The sequence below is a fragment of the Saccharomycopsis crataegensis genome, assembly GCF_037102585.1.
Source record: "Saccharomycopsis crataegensis DNA, jcf7180000000073, whole genome shotgun sequence".
Lineage (NCBI taxonomy): Eukaryota > Fungi > Ascomycota > Saccharomycetes > Ascoideales > Saccharomycopsidaceae > Saccharomycopsis > Saccharomycopsis crataegensis.
In genome coordinates, this window is record NW_027043820.1 from 1,268,492 (window position 1) to 1,288,810 (window position 20,319).

The 20,319-nt window shown below is 35.7% G+C and overlaps 7 protein-coding genes across 7 annotated transcripts; 3 read left to right on the forward strand and 4 right to left on the reverse strand. All coding sequences in view use genetic code 12, as the record gives it.

Annotated features, from left to right (window-relative positions):
* Nucleotides 1-158: 158 nt before the first annotated feature.
* On the reverse strand, nucleotides 159-6,860 carry DASC09_013160 (Uso1 protein; the record flags this gene model as incomplete). The annotated part of the gene is made up of 1 exon (XM_064994919.1): nucleotides 159-6,860. The coding sequence occupies one exon, from the start codon at nucleotides 6,858-6,860 to the stop codon at nucleotides 159-161; it is 6,702 nt and encodes a 2,233-aa protein (XP_064850991.1).
* A 300-nt stretch (nucleotides 6,861-7,160) lies between these two features.
* DASC09_013170 (uncharacterized protein) lies at nucleotides 7,161-8,600 on the reverse strand (the record flags this gene model as incomplete). The annotated part of the gene is made up of 1 exon (XM_064994920.1): nucleotides 7,161-8,600. The coding sequence occupies one exon, from the start codon at nucleotides 8,598-8,600 to the stop codon at nucleotides 7,161-7,163; it is 1,440 nt and encodes a 479-aa protein (XP_064850992.1).
* Nucleotides 8,601-8,879: 279 nt separating this feature from the next.
* DASC09_013180 (SLM1 family PH domain-containing protein) lies at nucleotides 8,880-11,474 on the forward strand (the record flags this gene model as incomplete). Its single annotated transcript, XM_064994921.1, has 1 exon — nucleotides 8,880-11,474. The coding sequence occupies one exon, from the start codon at nucleotides 8,880-8,882 to the stop codon at nucleotides 11,472-11,474; it is 2,595 nt and encodes an 864-aa protein (XP_064850993.1).
* Nucleotides 11,475-12,146: 672 nt separating this feature from the next.
* DASC09_013190 (uncharacterized protein) lies at nucleotides 12,147-13,982 on the reverse strand (the record flags this gene model as incomplete). The annotated part of the gene is made up of 1 exon (XM_064994922.1): nucleotides 12,147-13,982. One exon carries the CDS (start codon nucleotides 13,980-13,982, stop codon nucleotides 12,147-12,149), a length of 1,836 nt encoding a protein of 611 aa, XP_064850994.1.
* Nucleotides 13,983-15,062: 1,080 nt separating this feature from the next.
* DASC09_013200 (pyridoxal phosphate homeostasis protein) lies at nucleotides 15,063-15,857 on the forward strand (the record flags this gene model as incomplete). The annotated part of the gene is made up of 1 exon (XM_064994923.1): nucleotides 15,063-15,857. The coding sequence occupies one exon, from the start codon at nucleotides 15,063-15,065 to the stop codon at nucleotides 15,855-15,857; it is 795 nt and encodes a 264-aa protein (XP_064850995.1).
* A 1,413-nt stretch (nucleotides 15,858-17,270) lies between these two features.
* On the forward strand, nucleotides 17,271-18,346 carry SPE3 (spermidine synthase; the record flags this gene model as incomplete). The annotated part of the gene is made up of 2 exons (XM_064994924.1): nucleotides 17,271-17,367; nucleotides 17,487-18,346. The coding sequence occupies 2 exons, from the start codon at nucleotides 17,271-17,273 to the stop codon at nucleotides 18,344-18,346; spliced, it is 957 nt and encodes a 318-aa protein (XP_064850996.1).
* A 211-nt stretch (nucleotides 18,347-18,557) lies between these two features.
* Nucleotides 18,558-20,018, reverse strand: DASC09_013220 (uncharacterized protein; the record flags this gene model as incomplete). Its single annotated transcript, XM_064994925.1, has 1 exon — nucleotides 18,558-20,018. One exon carries the CDS (start codon nucleotides 20,016-20,018, stop codon nucleotides 18,558-18,560), a length of 1,461 nt encoding a protein of 486 aa, XP_064850997.1.
* Between the last annotated feature and the right edge of the window lie 301 nt (nucleotides 20,019-20,319).

Consider the following 20,319-nt stretch of genomic DNA (forward strand, 5'->3'; position numbering starts at 1 on the left):
ATTTGCCATTCATATGGAACGGACCAATTTCTTTGTAGCGCTTTACAGATTTTATGTGCCTTAGATAGATAAGGATAACTTTAATAAAAACAAAAACTGTATATCTTTATGATTAAATATTTTATTGATCAATTATTAAATAAAACAATAAGACTGTATCAATCCTCATCTGAATCTTCATCTGATCCATCATCTGAGTCTTCATCACCGTCGTCATCAGATACTTCAACATTTAAATCTCTCAATTTACTTTTATACTTCTTCAACTTATCATCCATTTCTGACAATAAAAGCACTAAATCATCCATTTCTGATTTCGGAACAACGTCTTCTTCCTTCTTGCTAGTTTGAACAATAATATCTTCAAGATTAGTAATCTTAGTCTCTTTCTCAGATATTATTTTTGTTGTGGAATTTTTCAATTCATCAAATTCTTTATTTTTACTAAGAAGTTTTTTCTGGTTCAACTCTCTCAAGTCAGTAAGTTCCTTTTGATTCTCTAACAACTTGCTATGATATGATTCTTTTAGGCCATCAATCTCACGCTGCTTCAACAACTTCAATTCTTTAATTTCTTCACTATTTTTTTCTTTCAACTTTGAAATTTCCTTCTCTTTAATGGTAGAATGAGACTCGGCATATTCTTTCAATTCTTCAATCAACTTGTCTTTGGCAGGTATATGGCTTTCTTTTAATTCTTTCAAATCATCAGCAAGATGATCTCTAATAGCTCCAATTTTTTCCAACTCCTTAGTATGCTCATCCTTTGCTTTTTCTATTTCTATTTCCTTCATTTCTTTGTATTCTGCTAGCTCAGTTTGCTTTTCTTCAATCTCGCTATCTTTTTTTTGACAAATCTCACTCATTTCCTTTTCGTTTAACTGTTTTATTTTGGTAATCTCTTCATCGACTGATTTTTTCAAACCATCAAGTTCTTTCTCCTTCAAAGAAATCATTACTTTCAAGGACGCTACTTCAGAGCCTGAACTAGACTTCAATTCACTGATTTCTCTATCTTTCTCAGCCACTGTATTTTCTAATTTCTCGATCAAAGTCAGTTTCGTGCGAGCAATGTCTTCTTTTTCTTCCCGAAGAGATTTAATAGTAACATCCTTGGAATCCTTCAATGAGCTGAGTTCCTCAGCTAGTTGTTTTTCTTTCAATTTCAACGACTTAAGGACACTCTCATTCTCAGAATTCAATTTCTCAGCGTCCTTTAAATGGGAAGCTTTCTCACTGAGTTGTTTCTCATATGCAGCTATTTTCGATTTGTAGGTTGATTTCAACTCCTTATTAGAACCTTTTAATTTGGAAACTTCGGCCTTATGCGATTCTAACAAGTTATTCAACTCATCTTCACTGGATTTCAAATTTGCGTTAGCGGCTTTCAATTTTTCAATCTCCTCATCTTTGAATTTCAAATCATCAACCAATTTGCTAACTTTATCATCTGAAGATTTTATAGTTTCCTTTAAAGCATTCTTTTCCTTCAATAGACTCTCCAACAATATTTTCTCCTTTTTGGCCTTTTTATCCATCTCTTTAATTGATATCTCTAATTTTTTTACTTTATCTACTTTTTCTTGTAATTCCTTCCCTTTCTCTGCCTTTTCTTTCAAAGCTGCTAATCTCGCCTCCTTCTCCTTAGCCAACTTTTCCTTGTTTGCTTGCTCCCTGGCAGACTTTTCCCTGTTATGCTTTTCTTTAGCAGCTTTTTCTTTGGCTTCCAATTCCGCTTTAGCTGCCTCGTCCAACTCTTTCGTTTCATCCATGGTAATTTTGAGTTTTTCAATTTCGGATTCCCTAAGTTTGATTTCATCTTCAAGTAATATAATCTTTTCATCTTTTGATTTTAGATCAATTGATAGCGATTCAAGCTTGGATTGATCCTGTCTAATTTCATCTTCAAGTGAGTTAATTTTGTCACTATCAGATTTTATAGAAGTTTCCAAACTAGTGATCGTGTCATTTTTTTCCTCAATATCAGATTCAAGTGAAGAAATCTTGCTGTCACTCATAGAAATAGCAGATTCCAATTTCGAGATATCATCAAGAAGCTTCTGTTTCTCCTCTTGCAAAGATTTCTTAATATCATTACTCTTGGAAGTTTCAGATTTTGATTGCGCCAAAGATTTTTCCAACTTTTTTATTTTATCTTTTTCTTTCAGTATGGCAGAATTCAAGGTCTCAATTTCCTTTTGATGGCTCTCAATGGAGCTTTTATGTAACAGAATTTGTTTTTCAGAATCCTCAGAATTCTTTTTAAAATCTTCAAACTGCTTTTTTAAAGATTCAAGGGTCCCCTTATGCTCATCAATTTCCTTATTTAATTCCAGATTGTGACCCTTACCATCAGCTACATCTTTTTTTAGCAGGTTAATCTTCTCTTCACGAACCTCGATATCCTTATTTAGAAGACCAATTTTAGCCTCATAATCATCGGCATGCTTTTGTAGTTTCTTCAACTGATTTTTGTGATCTCTAACTACGTTCTCCAAATCAGTTATATTTTTCACCTTAATGTTGTTGTCTTTTTCCAATGAAGAAATTTTTGATTTGTGATCATCGATTTGAGCGCCCAAATTCTTCATCAGGGTCTTATTTTCTTCGATTTCTCTGGACAACTTTTCATTGGCTGATACGTTATCATTCAAAGACGCCTCATGTGACTTCAATTTCTGGTCTAATTCATTTAATTCCTGTGTTTTCTTTTCCAAATCGACATTGGCGCTTTCAATCTTTTCATTTTGAGATTTTGATTCTTTTTCCAAGTTTGAGATATGTTTCTTTTTCATATCCGAATCATCTTCAATTTCCTTCAATTTCTTTTCCAACTCATCCTTTTCGAGATTCATGGTACGAAGTTCTTCTTCATATTTTCTCTTGATATTTGTCATCTGATTATTGTTATTTTCAATCTCTTTCTTCAATTCATTGTTGGAATTTCCAGTAGAGCTCACTTGTAACTCTAAATCCTTAATTTTATCATTAAGTACAGTTAGCTGATTTTTCAACCCGGTAGCCTTTGAAGTAGAATCATTAAATTTACTTTGTAAACGAGACAACTCAGAATCTTTATCTTCTGCGGCTTTTACTAAAACCACATTTTCCTTTCTCAAAGTTTCAATATCAGAGTCCTTCTCTTTAATCTCTTTTTGTAAGGAGTCTAATTCGGAGATTTTGGCATTCAACTCTTTGGCCTTACTATCTGTTTCCAGGGTTAAAGAAGCAACTGAAGATGTTAATTCCTCAATTTTGCTTTTAAAAGAATTCTGTGAAATAGCAAAATTAGCGTTTTGGTCATCATGAGATCCTTGTAGCTCAATCAACTGAGCTTCCAATGACTGCTTTTCCGTTGACAAGTGATTTATCTTAAGTTCGTATTCTTTCACTTGAATTTCATTATCAGCCACGAGCTTCTTGAACTTATTGATTTCATTAGTCATAGTGGCAATAGTGTGATTCAAATTCTCTTTTTCAAAGGCCGCATTGGACAATTTAGTGGACATAGAGTTCAAATCATTAATTAAATTACGTTCATAATTGGCAAAACCTCTTTGGAGCTCAGTCTTCTCATTTTCCAACTTCTTGATCTGGTCAAGAAATTCATTATTTTTCTCTTCAAATTCCTTGACATTCAGCTCTAGGTTTGTAACCTTCTTGTCTAATTGGGAAATCTTATTCTCAAAGTTCTTAGTATCTGCCGATGCTTTTTTCTTAAGTTGAGAAATAGTATTTGAATTATCCTGGTCTTTCTTTGTGAGCTGGAATAACTCCCTTGACATTTTATTAATACCATCTTCAGCTTTTTTATTCTTGTTGATCAAATTTTCCTTTTCTTTCATCAATTGTTGGTTTTCAGTTTCTAACTTTTGTAGTTTTTTATTCATTTCTCTGATATCATTTTCCAATGTGGCAATTTTAGTGTTGAGTTTGGAAACTATGTTATTTAAAACTGATATCTTAGATAAATGTCCCTCATTTGATGTATTCAATTTCCTTGCATCATTTTGAAGTTCAATAAGCTTTGCAGAATTGGATCTGTGCTGCTTCTTAGTTTCCTCTAACTCTCTGCTTAATTCAGCCTTCTCTTCGATCAATCTATCCTTCAATTTCAATTCTGAATCATGATCCAATTGCAACTTATGGAGTTCACTGTTTAACTTCAAAAAGTCAGCGTATTTCAATTTTCCATTTGGATCAGAATTTGGATCATTTCCCCAACTATTAATAATTCTTTGGAAATTATCCTTAATAATTGAGTCAATATACAAATCACAAAAGTAAATCTTCGGCAAGCCAGTATTATCCTTTTCAATTGATGCAATGTCAGATGATTCAAAAACTGTAGTAAAATCTTCGTAATTCTTGACAAGAGGATGTTTTTTGAAGTTTCTCAAGGTGATCTGGTATATATCAACACCAACAATCTTCATAAAAAGTTCGTGGAGAGACAATCTAACATTAATCCCCCCATCATCTTCCAAAAACCTTGGGCAACTATCGTAAATTACACCTAACAAACCGCAGATCATTCCAGAAATGATAGCATCTTCCTCGCAAATATTACTCCGTTCTTGCTTTAAAAAAATCATCAATTTCTTCAAATAATCAGTCTTATTGAGTAAATCATTTCTCATAAATGTCTTTATGAGTTGAGTATTTTCAAAAAAATAAAGAGTAAGAAGCATCAAATATGAAATTCCAACACGTCTGTCTGTCAAGGAAAGGGAACTTATAAGAAGATCAAACATGGAATCAATAGCTGTCAAAACATGTTCCTCCTTAAACTCTGATTCTTCGCTGGATCTTTCATCATTATCTTTATCTTGTATCGTTATAGTTTCCTCCTTGCTTGTAGAATCATCTACTTCAACTTCAGCTGCAATAGCTTCAGATATAGGCACATTTTCGTCATCAGTCTCGACCCTTTCAGAATCATCATCTTTCCTTAGTGATTCTATACTACTTTCTTCGTCAACAATCATTTTCGATGCTCCATCAATTGCTTCAACTTCCACGTAATCGTGATCCTTGCTCTCTGAGGATAATTCCCCTGAATTACGTGCTACTTGGACAGGCGAACTTCCCAAGCTGCTAACAGTTGGCGGTGCTGTATCTCCGGCTATATCTGGTTCTCCTTTACTAGAACTTTCTGGAGTTAATACCTCATCCTTGGAATCATTATCTCCATCGTTGAAAAAATCATCAAATAAATCATCATCTGCAGTTGCAAAATTTTTGAGTTTAAACTCCTGGATAGTTCTCTTCAACTCATTTTTTTTATTATAACCGCCATCTTTCCCGCCAGTTTCCTCTTCCTCATTACCATTAATAAGATTTATCAAAATTAAGGAGGCAAACCAGACTTTGTATGGGTTCAACTTGATTTCATGGTCATACTCCAATAATGTAGTGAAAATATTTCCAATTGGAATCTTTTGAGAATTAAAGGCTTCTATCAACTCAATCTCCTCATTTGCTTCTTTATTATCAAGTAAATTGTCAGGTTTGATAAAACTATTGCCACCGGTCAACTTGTCAAACATATCGATTTGCTGCATCAAGAAATGCTTTCTAAACTCAAAGTTATTCGCAAAGTAATGCTTTAAAACTTGGAAAGATCCTAATCTGATGTCAAATATATGAATACTGTTGTTGAACAAACACCAGTTTAATAATAGTTGCAAAACAGGAACTAATGGCATACTTGCAGCTGTGTCTGATGTAGTAGGGGATGAAGCATCCAAATAAGGGACATCAAAAGTGGCCAACTTGACCTTTAATTCATCCGAATAATATATGATATCTGCCAATGTGAACAATGCGGTTGATTTGACCTGGTTTGGAATATATCCGAGGAAAACTATTTTGAGGATTTGGATCAAAATTCCAGAAGATTCAATTTTCTCCGAAAAATCAATAGAATTCTGTCTAGAAATAAATAAATTAGATACAATTTTCAATATCATACCAATATTCTCAATTAATTGTCTCTGGTTATTGATATTAATAGACATGGCCTCAGGAACAGTAAAAGATTCAATATAGTTAGATAAATTCCTCAAATGGTCTGATTCAATGAACAATTTCTGATTGACAACATTTGAGTCCAATAAGTTATATATCAAAGTGAAGCAATCTTGTAGGACAATACTATTCAGAGAAATTGCGCTCTCTGCATCTATAATTTGAAATAGTTTTGGGAAGATATCTTGGAAAGCGACCATCTTCTGTAAATTGTAATTGTTATTAACAATCGCCATCAATAAAAGGATAGACTCATTTCTTATAGGATCATAATCTGAATCAATATTAGCGGCAATATTTGGAATAGATATTGGAATGGAAGAAATAATTTCTTTGGCCTTTTGAGGTCTAGTGGAAATCAATGCTTGAAGTAGTTGTAATGAATATAGAGAAATGTAAAAATCATTAAATTCCAACGCATTAATGATCAACTGCGTTATTTCGAGATCAGATTGAGTCAACTCATCTGCTATTAAATAAGAAAATTGATCTATTGAAACGTCTTGAGATAAGACCACGGAAGGGGACAAATATTTACCATTCTGGAATCTTGATTGGTTTGAAAGCCAGCTGGTATCTTCCTTGGAGCTGCTATTCTTAATGAATAAAACAAGAAGGCACTGCAAAACATTTTTTGTGATTTCTTTGTCTAATTGATCTCTTTTGAAGCATTTGAGGATATTCTTTAATGAGTATAGGATGATATCTTCTCTATAATAATTGGCGAAGTTTTTAAGGGCCTTAATAGCTGCCCTTCTGTCCAGAATATTCACGGCGTTCGATAGCCTATCGGATATTGTTGGGATCACTTCCTTATCATTAACAGACATGGTTCAGCTTTCAGTTCGGGTACTTCTGATATACCAACCTCTATGAAGCTGTACACCTTGATGTGATTTCACAAAAAATCGAGGACATTTTGAAGATTGTCATGTGATAATACACGTATAAATCAAAGCCGCTGGCTTTTCTGAGTTGCTTGCAATCATAACATAAGCGCATTGGCATGCATGTGTATTTTCATGTTTTTGAACCTGAATTAATGACTTTTAACTACTAGGTATTGATTCATATAGATATTCGGCAGCATTTTAAATTACTGAAAAGTATAGAATATTTTAGACAAAAATCTACAAATCCTCATTGAGTTTCATTTTCGCAAACGCAACCAAGCTTTGATCAAGTTCAGGGTATTCGTCAAATTCAGAAACCACTTCAATATTTGGGAGCTTATGATTAGAGCTTCTGTTATGGGTGACAACCTCTGATAAATCGCTTGGTAAGTACCTCATCAAACCTTTTTTGAACTGCTTAGTACTTTTGCGGCTATCATCTTCAATATCATTCAATTCTGTGAAAAAGCTATTAATCAACTTCTTAATTTTCAAATTTGTGCTGTTTTTCCTGTTAATCTCAAGAATCAATTGGTAGTAGGACCTCTCAAACTCCTTCAAAAATTCCAATAACTTCAAAATCAATTTGATATTCCCCAATAGATCCAAATTAACTATACTAATTTCGCTAGCATTATGAACAAAGTTATTTTTCAAGAAATTGAAATTGAGATTATTCAAATTCTTTATTGTAAACTCGATGTTCAAATTTCTGTTTGTTTTGGTAAGAAAATCATTGACAATGAAATTCTTGATTATCAATTCTTCATAAATCTTATTTAGGTTAGAATTTAGATTGTTCAAGTTTTTATTATTTTTAAGTTTCTCAATTTTTAGTAAAAGCAATTTCAAATCGCTCAATACATTGGGTGCCTCTTGAGAATCATCATTCAATATCGGAATTAATTGACTCAATTGTTCATGATGATTATTATTCAATAGCTTGATAGACTCATTGCACTGACCATAATGGTTACTAAGGGATTCGATCAAACTAGCCATCTCTAATTCGTAGTAGTTTATCAAAATTGAGTATTTCTCATTTGCACCAAGCTGAGAATTACTATTGTCATTAGAATACAAATTCAACTCCACGAGGTCTTTGTAGAAATAGCTATTAATGCTCAAGAACTCATTGACCAAACTTTCACAAAAATTTTCAAAATTAACGAGGTTGCTTTCAAAAAATCTCAACTGGTTTTCAAGCAAATAGCTACGCAAAGGATCAAAATTATCACTAATGATCTCAAAGTTTTGCTGTAACTTCAAAAATTCTTCCAATGACAAATAATCATATAAGGATTTGGCTTGTTGGTCATCTTTTTTGTCCAAGAAACAAACCAAATTCTGGTCAATGATAATGCTGTTCAAGTTGGTAAGGGATTGGTTCAACTGATGGATTAAATCACCAAAATAATTCAAATTTCTTCTAAACTTTGACCTAAAGATGTTGTTAAATTTTTTTAGCTTTATGAATATCTGGTTCATTATTTCTATCAGGTCTTTAAGAAACACAATCATATAATTGATCTTCAAGATGAGTAGATTGTTATCATCCAACACTGACTTGAAGTATTTGAGAATGTCATTAGTGCTAATACCTATGCCTTCTGCCTCATTCAAATAGCCTCTCGCATTGCTCAACCAGTGTCCTAACTGTACTCTTGCATCAGACATTACTCATCCTGATACAGCCTCTCTGTCACTAATATTATTGCTGTACTTTATTTGCCTAATCAGTAACTGTATAGGTCTTCCCTAGGTGAGATAAATAAGTTACCCTGCCTCATACACCCCGCATAATAAACGAACACCCCCTACCAGCGAAATTATTGAAGGTATTTCTCACGATGTTTGCTACCTGGTTGCCATAAAATAGTCATAACCCACTGCATTTCATTCCTTTACTGCTACCAACTCGTCGTCTCTCACTTCAACAACACACCAACTTATGTCATGTCCTTAACGTCTCAGAAGCAGGACTATCTGAACCCACTCTCGCAGCTGTTGCCGACCAATGCCAACCCCACTGATATTCTAGCTGCCAGATTCACGTCTTGGAGAGCGATTATCAAAGGTTTGATAACATACTTGAAGGATGTTATCCTGGTACACGAGGAGGCAGTGTTGCAACAAGTGAGGCTCCAACATAGCATCTCTAACAACTTCCCATTGAGTGATGGCTCTAATATGATCGCCAATCCTCAAAACAACGGAAACAATGGTACCAATCCAACAGGCGCAATGGCAAACAACACAATTGAAGAGATTAATAGTATCAAGAAATTTTTCTTACCATTTGGGAATGGCTCTATCGTTGATGTTGCAAATTCTTTAAATGAGTATCACAAAATTCAAGGGAGCTATACCTCGAGGACCGCCAAAGAATTGGCTACCACAATTGTTCCAAGATTGGAAGACCTAAGAAGAGATTTGTCCATCAAAATTAAGGAAATTAGGAACTTAAGCTCAGATTTTAAGAATACTATATCAAAAGAGGTTGCCCAAACCAGAATAGACTTGGGGGAGTTCTACAAATCCATTGATCAAGTTAAGTCTATTGGCTCCAAGAATTCACCAGCAAAGGAAGACCCTTTTTTAACCAAGATTTATTTAGATAGACAAATCAAAAAGCAATTATTAGAGGAAAACTATCTCCACGAAGCGTTTGTGAATATCCAGACTTCTGGTAAAGAATTAGAAAAGTTGGTTTTCATGGAAATACAGAATGTTTTGAAAGTTTATGCCAGATTAGTTGGTGAAGAAAGTCAAGTTATATTCAATGCTTTGATTCCAAAACTTGACGATGGTTTTCTTGCAAAGCCATCTGATAGTGAATGGGACTCATTCATCAAGCAAAACCCAAATAATTTCATCAATACTGACGCTATCAGAGCCCGGAAGTTTTCAGATATATCCTATAAATACATTATTGATCCTTTAATCCTTGAAGTTCGTTCTTCATTCCTTGAAAGAAGATCAAAATTTTTGAAATCATATGCGAGAGGCTGGTACGTGTTGACCCCAACCGCGATTCATGAATTTAAATCGTCAGACAGAAAGAAAGATATCAACCCTGTGTTGTCTCTTTCTCTTGATGATTGTCAAGTTTCTGAACATTCCAAGAAGGATACTGCTAACCCAAATACTTGGCATAAATTTGTATTACATACAAAACAGAATGGTATAATTCATAGAGGCCATAATTGGGTTTTCAGAGCAGAATCTTATGATTTGATGATCAGTTGGTACAATGATATAAAGAAGTTGACTCAATTGCCAACCCCAGAATCCAGAGCTCACTATATTGCAGAAAAATTACAATTACAGCAACAAAAAAATAACAGAAAGTCTTTACAACTTCACTCCAGCTCTAATTTGAGTTTGGCTTATAATGTGACTCAAAGGGATTTGAATAATAAAAGCAGAAACTCTGATAAACGTATGAGTGCTCCAGTTGGTCCATTGTCTCATACACAAGGCCAATTCAGTGCTACACTTGGTAAATCACAAAATGATGATGATGAAGGTAGCTTAGTGACGAGGGATGGGATTATAATGACACCGGTTGACTCTATGGATGATGATAAGCAACAACAGCAGCAGAAACAGCAGCAACAGCAGCAAATCCCACAAATTCAGTATCCTCAGGCTCAATCTGTCCCTTTTGAAAGTCCTCAGCACCAGAGATCACTTAGTTTACAGCAACAACCTCACCAATCTATGCCAGCAGGTAGCAATCCATACTATGTCACTAGTAATTCTCCAGCTCCTCTCCAAAGATCAGCCTCGCTCGCAGTTCAACCGGTAAATATGGTTTTGCCAAATGGGAATATCGCCCAATCGGCAATGGCTAAAGGCATGGTAACAAGCTTATCAAATAATTCACAGGGCATGTTGAATAGATCTATGACGATGATGGCTTCAAATAATTACATCCCGCAACAGCCACAAGGGCAAATTCCTCAGCAACAATCATACATCCCCGTGGATGGAACAACCCCTCACCAACAGCAGTATATTCCAGTTGATCCAAACTACCAGTTGCAACAACAATTACAGCAACAACAACAACAGCAATACATGATGTTGAATAATGGTAATGGCTATCTTACTCCTCAAGATTTCCATTCAATTGGTCCTGCGATCTCTAATAATACCTATATTTCTAACAGTGTCCCATATAAACAGTCAGTCCAGGCGCAAAATGGTGGGAACAGTTTCACTAGCCAAAATTATAAAACTATAAATGCACAATCTGGAGTTTTATCTGATAATGGCTCAAATACTATTACTGGGGCAAGTCCAATAGAACAAGCTAGTGGGCAGTTTAGTCAAATGAACTTATCTGGCGATAACAAAAACGCGCCAAGTACAATTGTTGAGTCAGATACCGTTGCTGATGATAATAGTGTCATTAATCATCCAGTTGGTGGGATTGAGGGATCTCAGATTATCAATGAGAAGCATGTTGGTCACCAAGTGGACGAATCTTTTGGGACAAATGCTACTACTTTTGTTCAAAATAATAATAGTTTCACATTGAATTGATTTACTCTTGTTCTATCTAGTGTTATTTACTTCTCTTTCTTTTACTCTATTTTTCTATATTTTTTTATTGTTAATTGTCATTTTATTAATCAGAATATTCTCAGTTGGTGCTTACTCATACTTTGAAATTATACCATTCTATTGTGTAACAGCACCTTGGGATAACAGGGAACAGAAAAAATTGAAACGGCTTCATTTAGTTATCTAGACAAGCTACTACTAATTTGAATTACTTCTATACTATTTATAAAATCACTTGTAACAGGCGGGGTTCACAAACTCCCTCCACAGCGACGCGTTCCAGGACAATATACTGATAGCACCTTGGATGGTGTCCCCTCTTCCCACTAAATATAAAGACTCACTATGTTTCATGTCACCAAAAGGTACCTACAATAACCAATGCCATATAAATCGTGAATATATTGTATTTGTAAACATAAAATCTATTTAAAGAAACCAAACCATAACACCAAGTGTATAATGAAAATAAAAAAGTTAACGAGGATATCATTAAAAAAAATCCCAAACCAAAAACAAAAACCTAAAAAACAGAAGAAGATAAAACTGGAACACTAACACAAAAAATAAAAAAAAAAAAAAGATATACAAAAAAAAAAAAGTTTAACAATTCCTCATCATCTAATGTACATGAAAGATCTAGAAAGCAACTCATATTTGAAAATTTTGTCGCAACAACAAATCTGATTGTTGATAAATTTCATTAAAGTTCAACAACTCCGTGCCCAAGTCTAGTTGGTTATCAGCTAAACTCGCACCAATATTATCCACAAGTAAAGTTCCGTCATTTAGTTGTTGCTGGTTTTGATGCTGTTGTTCAATCTGTGCTTGAAAGCTCTTCAATTGCTGTTGTTGATGATCGGTGAGGTCATCGATACTGTCGCTGCCATTTGCACTATCTGGAGCCTGACTAATTTCGAGCTGTCCGTCTTGAGTATTGGTTGGAACGTTATCTCCGTCATTCCAAAAAATTGGGATTTGCTCTAGTGGAATAGTGCTTCTTGGGACATCACCATTTCCACCAATAGAATTCATTGTGTCCTCCATGTTGATATTCATCCCCATCGTCTGTTGCAACAATAAATTATTGATTGGTGTGTTTCCATCGGCTGACATGGCGTTATTGTTGTTGTTCATCATCATTGACATCATGTGCTGGTTATCAATGGTATAAGCACTGAACAATTGTTGATGGTGGTTGTTTGACATCGCTACTGGAGTAGCGGTAGCTGAAGGAGTAGCTTGATTAATACCTGGGAATCCTGCAGGAGATGCAAATTCTTCAGACTTGATGGATGGACTGGCATCAACAGAGTTGGTACTGTCATTGGTGTTTATCGTGGAAAACATTTCAGAATAAACATTGAATGATGGTTCGGCACTCTGGATGTTGAAATTTCTTCTTGGTTTTGGTTGGGCCAAAGGAGAAGAAGTATTGTAGTCTGAAGACAGGGCCAACCCACTTCTCAACATATCATTATAAGGAGTATTAAAATGCTCACCGGTGGTTATGATCTGAGGCAACGCTGTTTGTGGTCTTTTGATTTGATTGAACCCGGTATGCAAGTTACCAATTGGTGCTGGACTGTAAGCATTGTCGTTTCTATTAGCAATATTGACAGCAGCAGCCGTGGCAGCAGCTTGAGCGCTTTGGAAGTTTTGAAGCATTTGCAAATCAAGACTAGTGCCTGGTCGGTTGAAAACATTTTCATCCAAGCCAAAATGATTGGTGCCTGTCAATGAATAGTTCATGCGGCCATTATTGTAAGTGAATTTCTTATCAACTCTGAAACCATCAAGATCAACCATGTTGCTATGAGATCCAGTAATGTTTCTTTGTTTTCTGGCTCTAATTTTACACCCAGCTTTTTTCAATTCATTGTTCAATTCAGGAGACGCTTCCAAGCCATCGAAGGCAGCATCGGTATAGACAGTAAACACCGAAGAATATGAAGTTGCCTTATTCCTATGAACAATATTTGGCAGGAGAGAACCAGTTTTAGAGAAACTTTGTACTTCAAATAAGTCAAATTTTAAACGATAACTACCTTTGTATCTGACGGACAAGTTATCAAACACGGCACACGCAGTGTATGGAGAACCACGGTAGAATTGGGCACTGACAGCAGTGGTACCTCTTAAAACCTCTTCATCATTTTCAGTCTTTTCAAAAAATCTAGACTTTCTCTGCTTTTGGAAAAAAGATTCTTTATCATTAGAACCAAGGCACTCAATGGAAGCTCTGATGAAAAACATGCTCAAACTATGGTCAATAACATTATTGTCGATAAATTCGTTTTCATTCAATCTGATTTCAACTACTGGCTGAGGATCGACTAATCTTCTGCTGCTGTTACGTGTTTGTTTTCTCCCGGCCACCCTTGCCTTTACCGGCTGTTGAACAACTCTTAACAGATAGTTTCCTTGGATTGAACTGACTTTGGATGAGTCCAATGGTTGGACCGAATTCTTCAAGAATTTGACCATTTTCAAAAACAGCTAGTGATGTTGATATTGATACTGATATTGATCTTTATCTTCTTTTTTCTTCTTAAAGCTTATCTGATATCCTTGAAATGTGTTTTTGGTTTGTTTCCTCACGGCCACTAATAAGAAATGAAGGATTAGCACAGATATCGAGAGCAAAAGAGAAGAAAAGAAGAAAAAAAATATTATGGTATTACCAAAGGTCTATGGTGGAATGTAATATTATTTATATATGGAGCTGTTAGTGAAGCATATATTATGCTTGCTTGTAGTAAAAAATACTTACAACCCATGGTAATTGGTCCCATCCACTGATCAGTTGGAAGCATAACCGTTTGCTGAAGAATCGATGAAACACCAGCATGCATGAGTCGACATTGGAGAGGAAAATAGCTTTTTCTTTCTCTTTAAATACGATGGTTTGAAGCAGAAAATTCAATGGAAGTGGGTACTGTAAGGAGGCTTATTATTATTATTATTATTATTCTTCTTATTCAATGTTTGTGTGTTGATTTGCTTGAAGGGCAGTGTGGGTGTTACATTTTGTCATTTTCAATACGCATTATCCACAGTATGCCTCCAGTATTATCCAAATAAACAACAGGATAAAACCTTTATTTTGATAATCATGAAAGAACAATAATTATAGTGGAAAACACACACACACACACACACACATACACAAATAATTGTAAATTATATAGTCTGGCACTGGTCTGTTTGATTTAATGTTATTGCCGTTATCTTTTTTTTTTCTTAACCTTCTGGAAGCTGTGCATCTGCATCTGCACCTTCCCCCAAATCAGGATTCTATGAAAAACTAGCCTAATTAAGACTAATATACCTGCAATGACTCTCATGTATCAATACTAAATGACTAAATTTTCATAAAACGAGATCCCTTGAAGGAAAATATATCCCAAAACTAGCACTTGGCATGGCTAACTCTTATCAGCAACAAGCGGTTCCCCGATGCCATGGTGATGACAGGGTTACCCATCACCCAGAAGTACGGAGAAAGTTCTCCAGCGATGAGTAAAAGTCACAAATAATATCCCATCCTGGGCAGATCACTGTGTTATGATTAAAAGAGTCATGGAAGCCGCAGGAAAACCGTTGGTCAAGGCCACCGCCCAGAGAACTCAAGAGCTTGTTGGTAATTACGACGCCATTGGTGCTCAAGTCGCCGAGGCTTGCAAGAAATATCAGAGACCACAGTCACAAGTTCGAGTGTTGCCAGTATCAAAGTTCAAGCCAGCTAATGATATTTTGGCATTGTACGAAACCAAGGGTCTTAGAAACTTTGGGGAAAACTATGTCCAAGAGTTAGTGGAAAAATCCCAAATATTGCCAGAAGACATCCAATGGCACTTTATTGGTAATCTTCAGAGCAATAAAGTCAAGCACTTGGCTACCGTGAAGAACTTGTTTGTTATTGAATCTGCCTCAGGCTACAGTAAGATGAAGAAGTTGAATGACTTGAGAGAAGAGTCTTGGCCTATTACCAATGTGTATTTCCAAATTAACACCTCCGATGAGGCGCAAAAAGGTGGTTTATCATATGACGAAGTTGACAAGATCGTGGAAGAGATTAAAAACATTAACAAATCATGCGCCAAGCTTGCTTTCAAGGGATTTATGACTATTGGTTCCGTTGGTCAATCTACCAAGCATGATGGGTCAGAAAATACTGACTTTGAAAAATTGGTGAACTTGAGAAAACAGGTTGCAGAAAAGTTGAATATTGAGGAAAATGAACTTGATTTGTCCATGGGTATGAGTAATGATTACGAAGAAGCTATTAGACAAGGTACCAACCAAGTTAGAATTGGAACCAACATTTTTGGTGCTAGAGATTATTCCAAAAAAAACTAAGATCCATAAAACAACCTGAATCTTACGAACATTCGAATAAATTTTTCTAAATATATAATGATAGCTGTATCTTTAACAGTGGTATTTTTACGATTGTAGAACCATATCCTGATGGGGTATAATAAATTGGGTCATTTGTTTTTTGGTTCCTCTGATCGTCAAGAAAATTGCAAGGTGTTTGATGGACACCTAGATTAGGAATCCAAGTCATGGTGAGCTGGCTAAACTATATGTCACAAAGAAATAGGAGTCAATTTCACTGTATATGACATATTATATAATAAAAGAAACAAAAGAGATTTGGTTCCTCGTTTAATGGTACAAATTCACTAGCATTTTTTTTTTTTTTTTTTTGCGGATCCCAGATATCTTTTGTTGTCTACCTGTGAGGGTTTAGAGATTTAGATGGAAATCAAGTAGGAGGATTCTAATTTGGAATCATTATTCATATATAGCTTCCATGAGTATCGGAATTCTGTAATCTAAAGAAGAAGAAGAAGAAGAAGAAGAAGAAAAAACTAAAGCAAATATCATTGATAAACTGTTGGCTCGGCTCGAAGTGAATTTAATCTCAGCACAATGGATATATTATACAGAACAAAGTGAGCGTCAATAAGCTGAAACATAACTTTAGTTTCTTTCATTTTTCTGGTCTTCTTAGGTAATTTTATTTTTGATAAAAAGAAATCGCAATTTCATTCTGAAAATTTCCAATCATAAATGATTGAAATGTTTAAGCTGCTCACCCATAGGGTTCTACCTTTGTAGATCTGAGTGCCACTATTTTTATGTTTTTTAAGCCATGGCTCACCTACTTTTCAAAAGAAAAAGAAAAAAAGAAAAAGAAAATAAATACTATCACGGACCTTGTTGAACAATAATTGTGCTTTGAGGAATCTTCTAGTATTGATGAAATAACCTATTATCAGATTAGATCCTTCAACTGCTAATAAGAAAATAAAGTGTCTATCAAACGCGACAACGGTTAAACTGTATTAAATATCTACAAAGTACAAAAATATCATTTAGCTCACAACATCATAGAATAAAGTGGCAAAACACTGGGTTAGAAATTTTATAGATGTTAAATGATATTCCAAACATGGCTCTATCCTTTGTTATGTTGGCTCCCCCACATTTCCGTGCCGGTTAAAAAAAAAAAAAAAAAATAATCACAACAAGCATGGGGAAAAAGGAGACGAATATATATTTCAATGTATTTAAGTAGATCAATACGATAAAATAACGATAAATAATCTTCTATATATATATATGCTCAGACTCTCAAAGGCGATACTCCCCAGTGGTTATGGTTGTTGTGTTATTGGCAGATGCCATTTCACGCATGCGGAAAAAAACAACGTTGCGCATCACTTTGGTGAGAAAAATTTTCTGTCATTTCTTTCACTGTTGATGCCTCGCTCAGTTGACTCAACTACCCTGTTTATAAGAAACTTCTCTAGCTTTAAGATGTCTGAAAGTCAAGTTTTAACCCACCCAACCATCAAAGGTATGTATTGACAGAGCACTCTGCGGTGGGGGGGAAACCATAATACAAAACCCTCTCCCTCCTGCACACTTATTCCTCGAAGCGATGATTCAGCATTACTGACTTTTTTTTTTTGATAGATGGTTGGTTCCACGAAATAAGTGACACCATGTGGCCAGGTCAGGCTATGGCTTTGCGTGTCGAAAAGATTTTGTTCGCTGGCAAATCAAAATACCAAGACGTTCTTGTGTTCAAGTCTACTGATTATGGTAATGTTCTTGTATTGGACAATGTCATCCAAGTTACCGAACGTGATGAGCACGCTTATCAAGAAATGATCACCCACTTGGCGATCGCTTCCCACCCAAAGAAACAAGGCTTGAATGTGTTAGTGGTTGGTGGTGGTGACGGTGGTGTGCTCCGTGAAGTTTTGAAATACGGAGACGCCATTGAACAGGCCACTCTTTGTGACATTGATGAAATGGTCATTGATGTTTCCAAGAAATACTTGCCAGGATTGAGCAACGGTGCTTACGATCATCCAAAGGTTAAAACTTACATTGGTGATGGGTTTGAATTCCTCAAGACTTATGAAAACACCTTTGATGTTATTATTACCGATTCTTCAGACCCTGAAGGTCCAGCGGAATCTTTGTTCCAAGAACATTACTTCAAATTATTGAACAACTCCTTGAAGGAAGATGGTATCATAACCACCCAGGCAGAAAACATCTGGTTGCACATGCCAATCATCAAGAAGTTGAAAGAAACTTGCTCCAAGATCTTCCCTGTTGTTCAATACGGTTACACCACCATTCCAACTTATCCATCTGGTCAAATTGGGTTTATGGTTTGCAGCAAGGGCAAGACGGTTGATGTCACTAAGCCAACTAAGAAGTTCACCAAAGAAGAAGAAAAGAAATTGTTCAAATACTACAACAGTGAAATTCACGAAGCCGCCTTTGTTTTGCCAACTTTTGCTGCAGTTGAATTAAATTAGAGAATTTGTGATACTAAATGCTTATTTCTAGATAGATATTGGAATTGATGACTACGACATTTTATAATATTTTTTTTTAATGACACTGTAATTATAAAAACAATGGAAATGAAAAGAAATGAATGAGAAAGCAAAAGAGAAATGAATAGGAAAGCGAAAATGAAACCAAGACTATAATACAAAATACACCTAAAAAAAAAAAAATCAAGCTTCAGCCAATAAGTAACAACTCTTCCATGGTCGAATTTGATTGTCTATTTATTGGAGCAACGCTTATCTGTTGATCTTGCAAATCGAACACCAAATAAGATTCTCTGAAAAATGGGTCTCCCAAAGTTGCACTTCCCCCAGAATTAGTACCCATTCCCAAAAGACAACCTTCACTGGTCCTGCCAGTGGTCACATTGAATTGCGAAAACGGCACATCAATTTGCACTTTGCCAAAAGTATACCGGAAGAAATTATTTTCATTGGCCACGACGTCACAATCGACATAATAACCATTGGAATTATACAGAGAATGAGGAATATATGTGGAAACAAGTTCGATAATTGCTTGAGGGAACATATTCAAAGTCGATCCAGAATCAATAAGAGCGGTGGTGGGAGCAGAAGATTGTCTAAATTTAAGGGTATCATTCAATGATGGTTTACCGGAGGTGATATTACCTTGGTAAAACATCTCGATGGCGTCGATATCAACATAAAACCCGCTTGTTCCTTGGTAAGGTTTGTAAGGAATAGTGGCCAATGATCCTTGATACTTATAGCGATCTACAGCACCAAAGAGAATGGTTCCATTGGCGTTGATTTGCTGATTGGTCGATAAGTTGATGGAATAGGCAAGTTTAGTGAGGTTGTGTTGTTCACTGATTTGCATAGGTAAGTTTTGGTACTTCTGTTTACTGGCAATGTTTGTCGATTCCAAATCCGCGATCCCAATCCCCATGACCCCAATAGTGGAAGTACCACGCTCCACCAATCCAAAATTGAGATTGATGATCTCAATGCTGCCAATCAGGGCGTCGTCAGTGGCGTAGTGACCGGCACAAAATGTTCCATCACCATACATAAGTGATAGAGGAGTCGATTCATTTAGATGGAAAGTGGAAGATAAGTTTCCGGCAAAATAGCCTTCACCAAAACAATTTATTGAGCCATCTTGTGAGACTACTGCTGACTTGCTCTGGATCCCATAGACATCACTATCATCATCGCTGCTTTCAGACACGGCATTAGAACTGATTTGGGTAGCGGAATTAATGTTCAACACGTTTTTCCGTTTTTGAAGAGATTTTGAGCCGGCATTCAAGTTTTTTGTTAACATGGAGCTACTTTGATCATCTGCTTGACAATAAGGATTGGTAACTGATTGGATCACGATATCCGAGGATCCGGTATCCAACATGACTTTGAGGTTCTGCGGTGGGGTACCAATTTTGACGTCCACCAAGTAATATAATCCCTTTTCATCTTGCAAGCCAAAATATTGAGTGTCCCAGCTGGAGTAGGTGGAAGAGGATAAATCCTCACGTTTAACCACCTCGAAGCCAATTTTTGCGAACCCACCATTGGACGACCGAGTATCAGAAAGCTTTATCTTTCTAGAAGGAATTGGATAAGCATATAGTTTGACGATCAAAGAGAGATGGACGAGGAAGAGTAGGATCATTGACTAGGATTATCACTAGGTGAATAATATGATATTGAATTCTGGATTTTTTTTTTTCTCTTCACCCACTATATTGGGAAAGTATGGGTTTTATTTATCCCAGTACTGGAGCGGGCACCGTGGATGAATAGAAAGAAATGATGGATAACTGCTGCCGAATGGGTTAGTGCCGCCAGACCAGGGTGCGGAATGCACTGGGAGCCTAGCGAGATTCCTTGGATGGTGAAAGGTAGGCGACCAAATATTATTTTCATATTGATTTAAGAAGTATCAAATTGGTGTATATTTTACAGTTGACGGT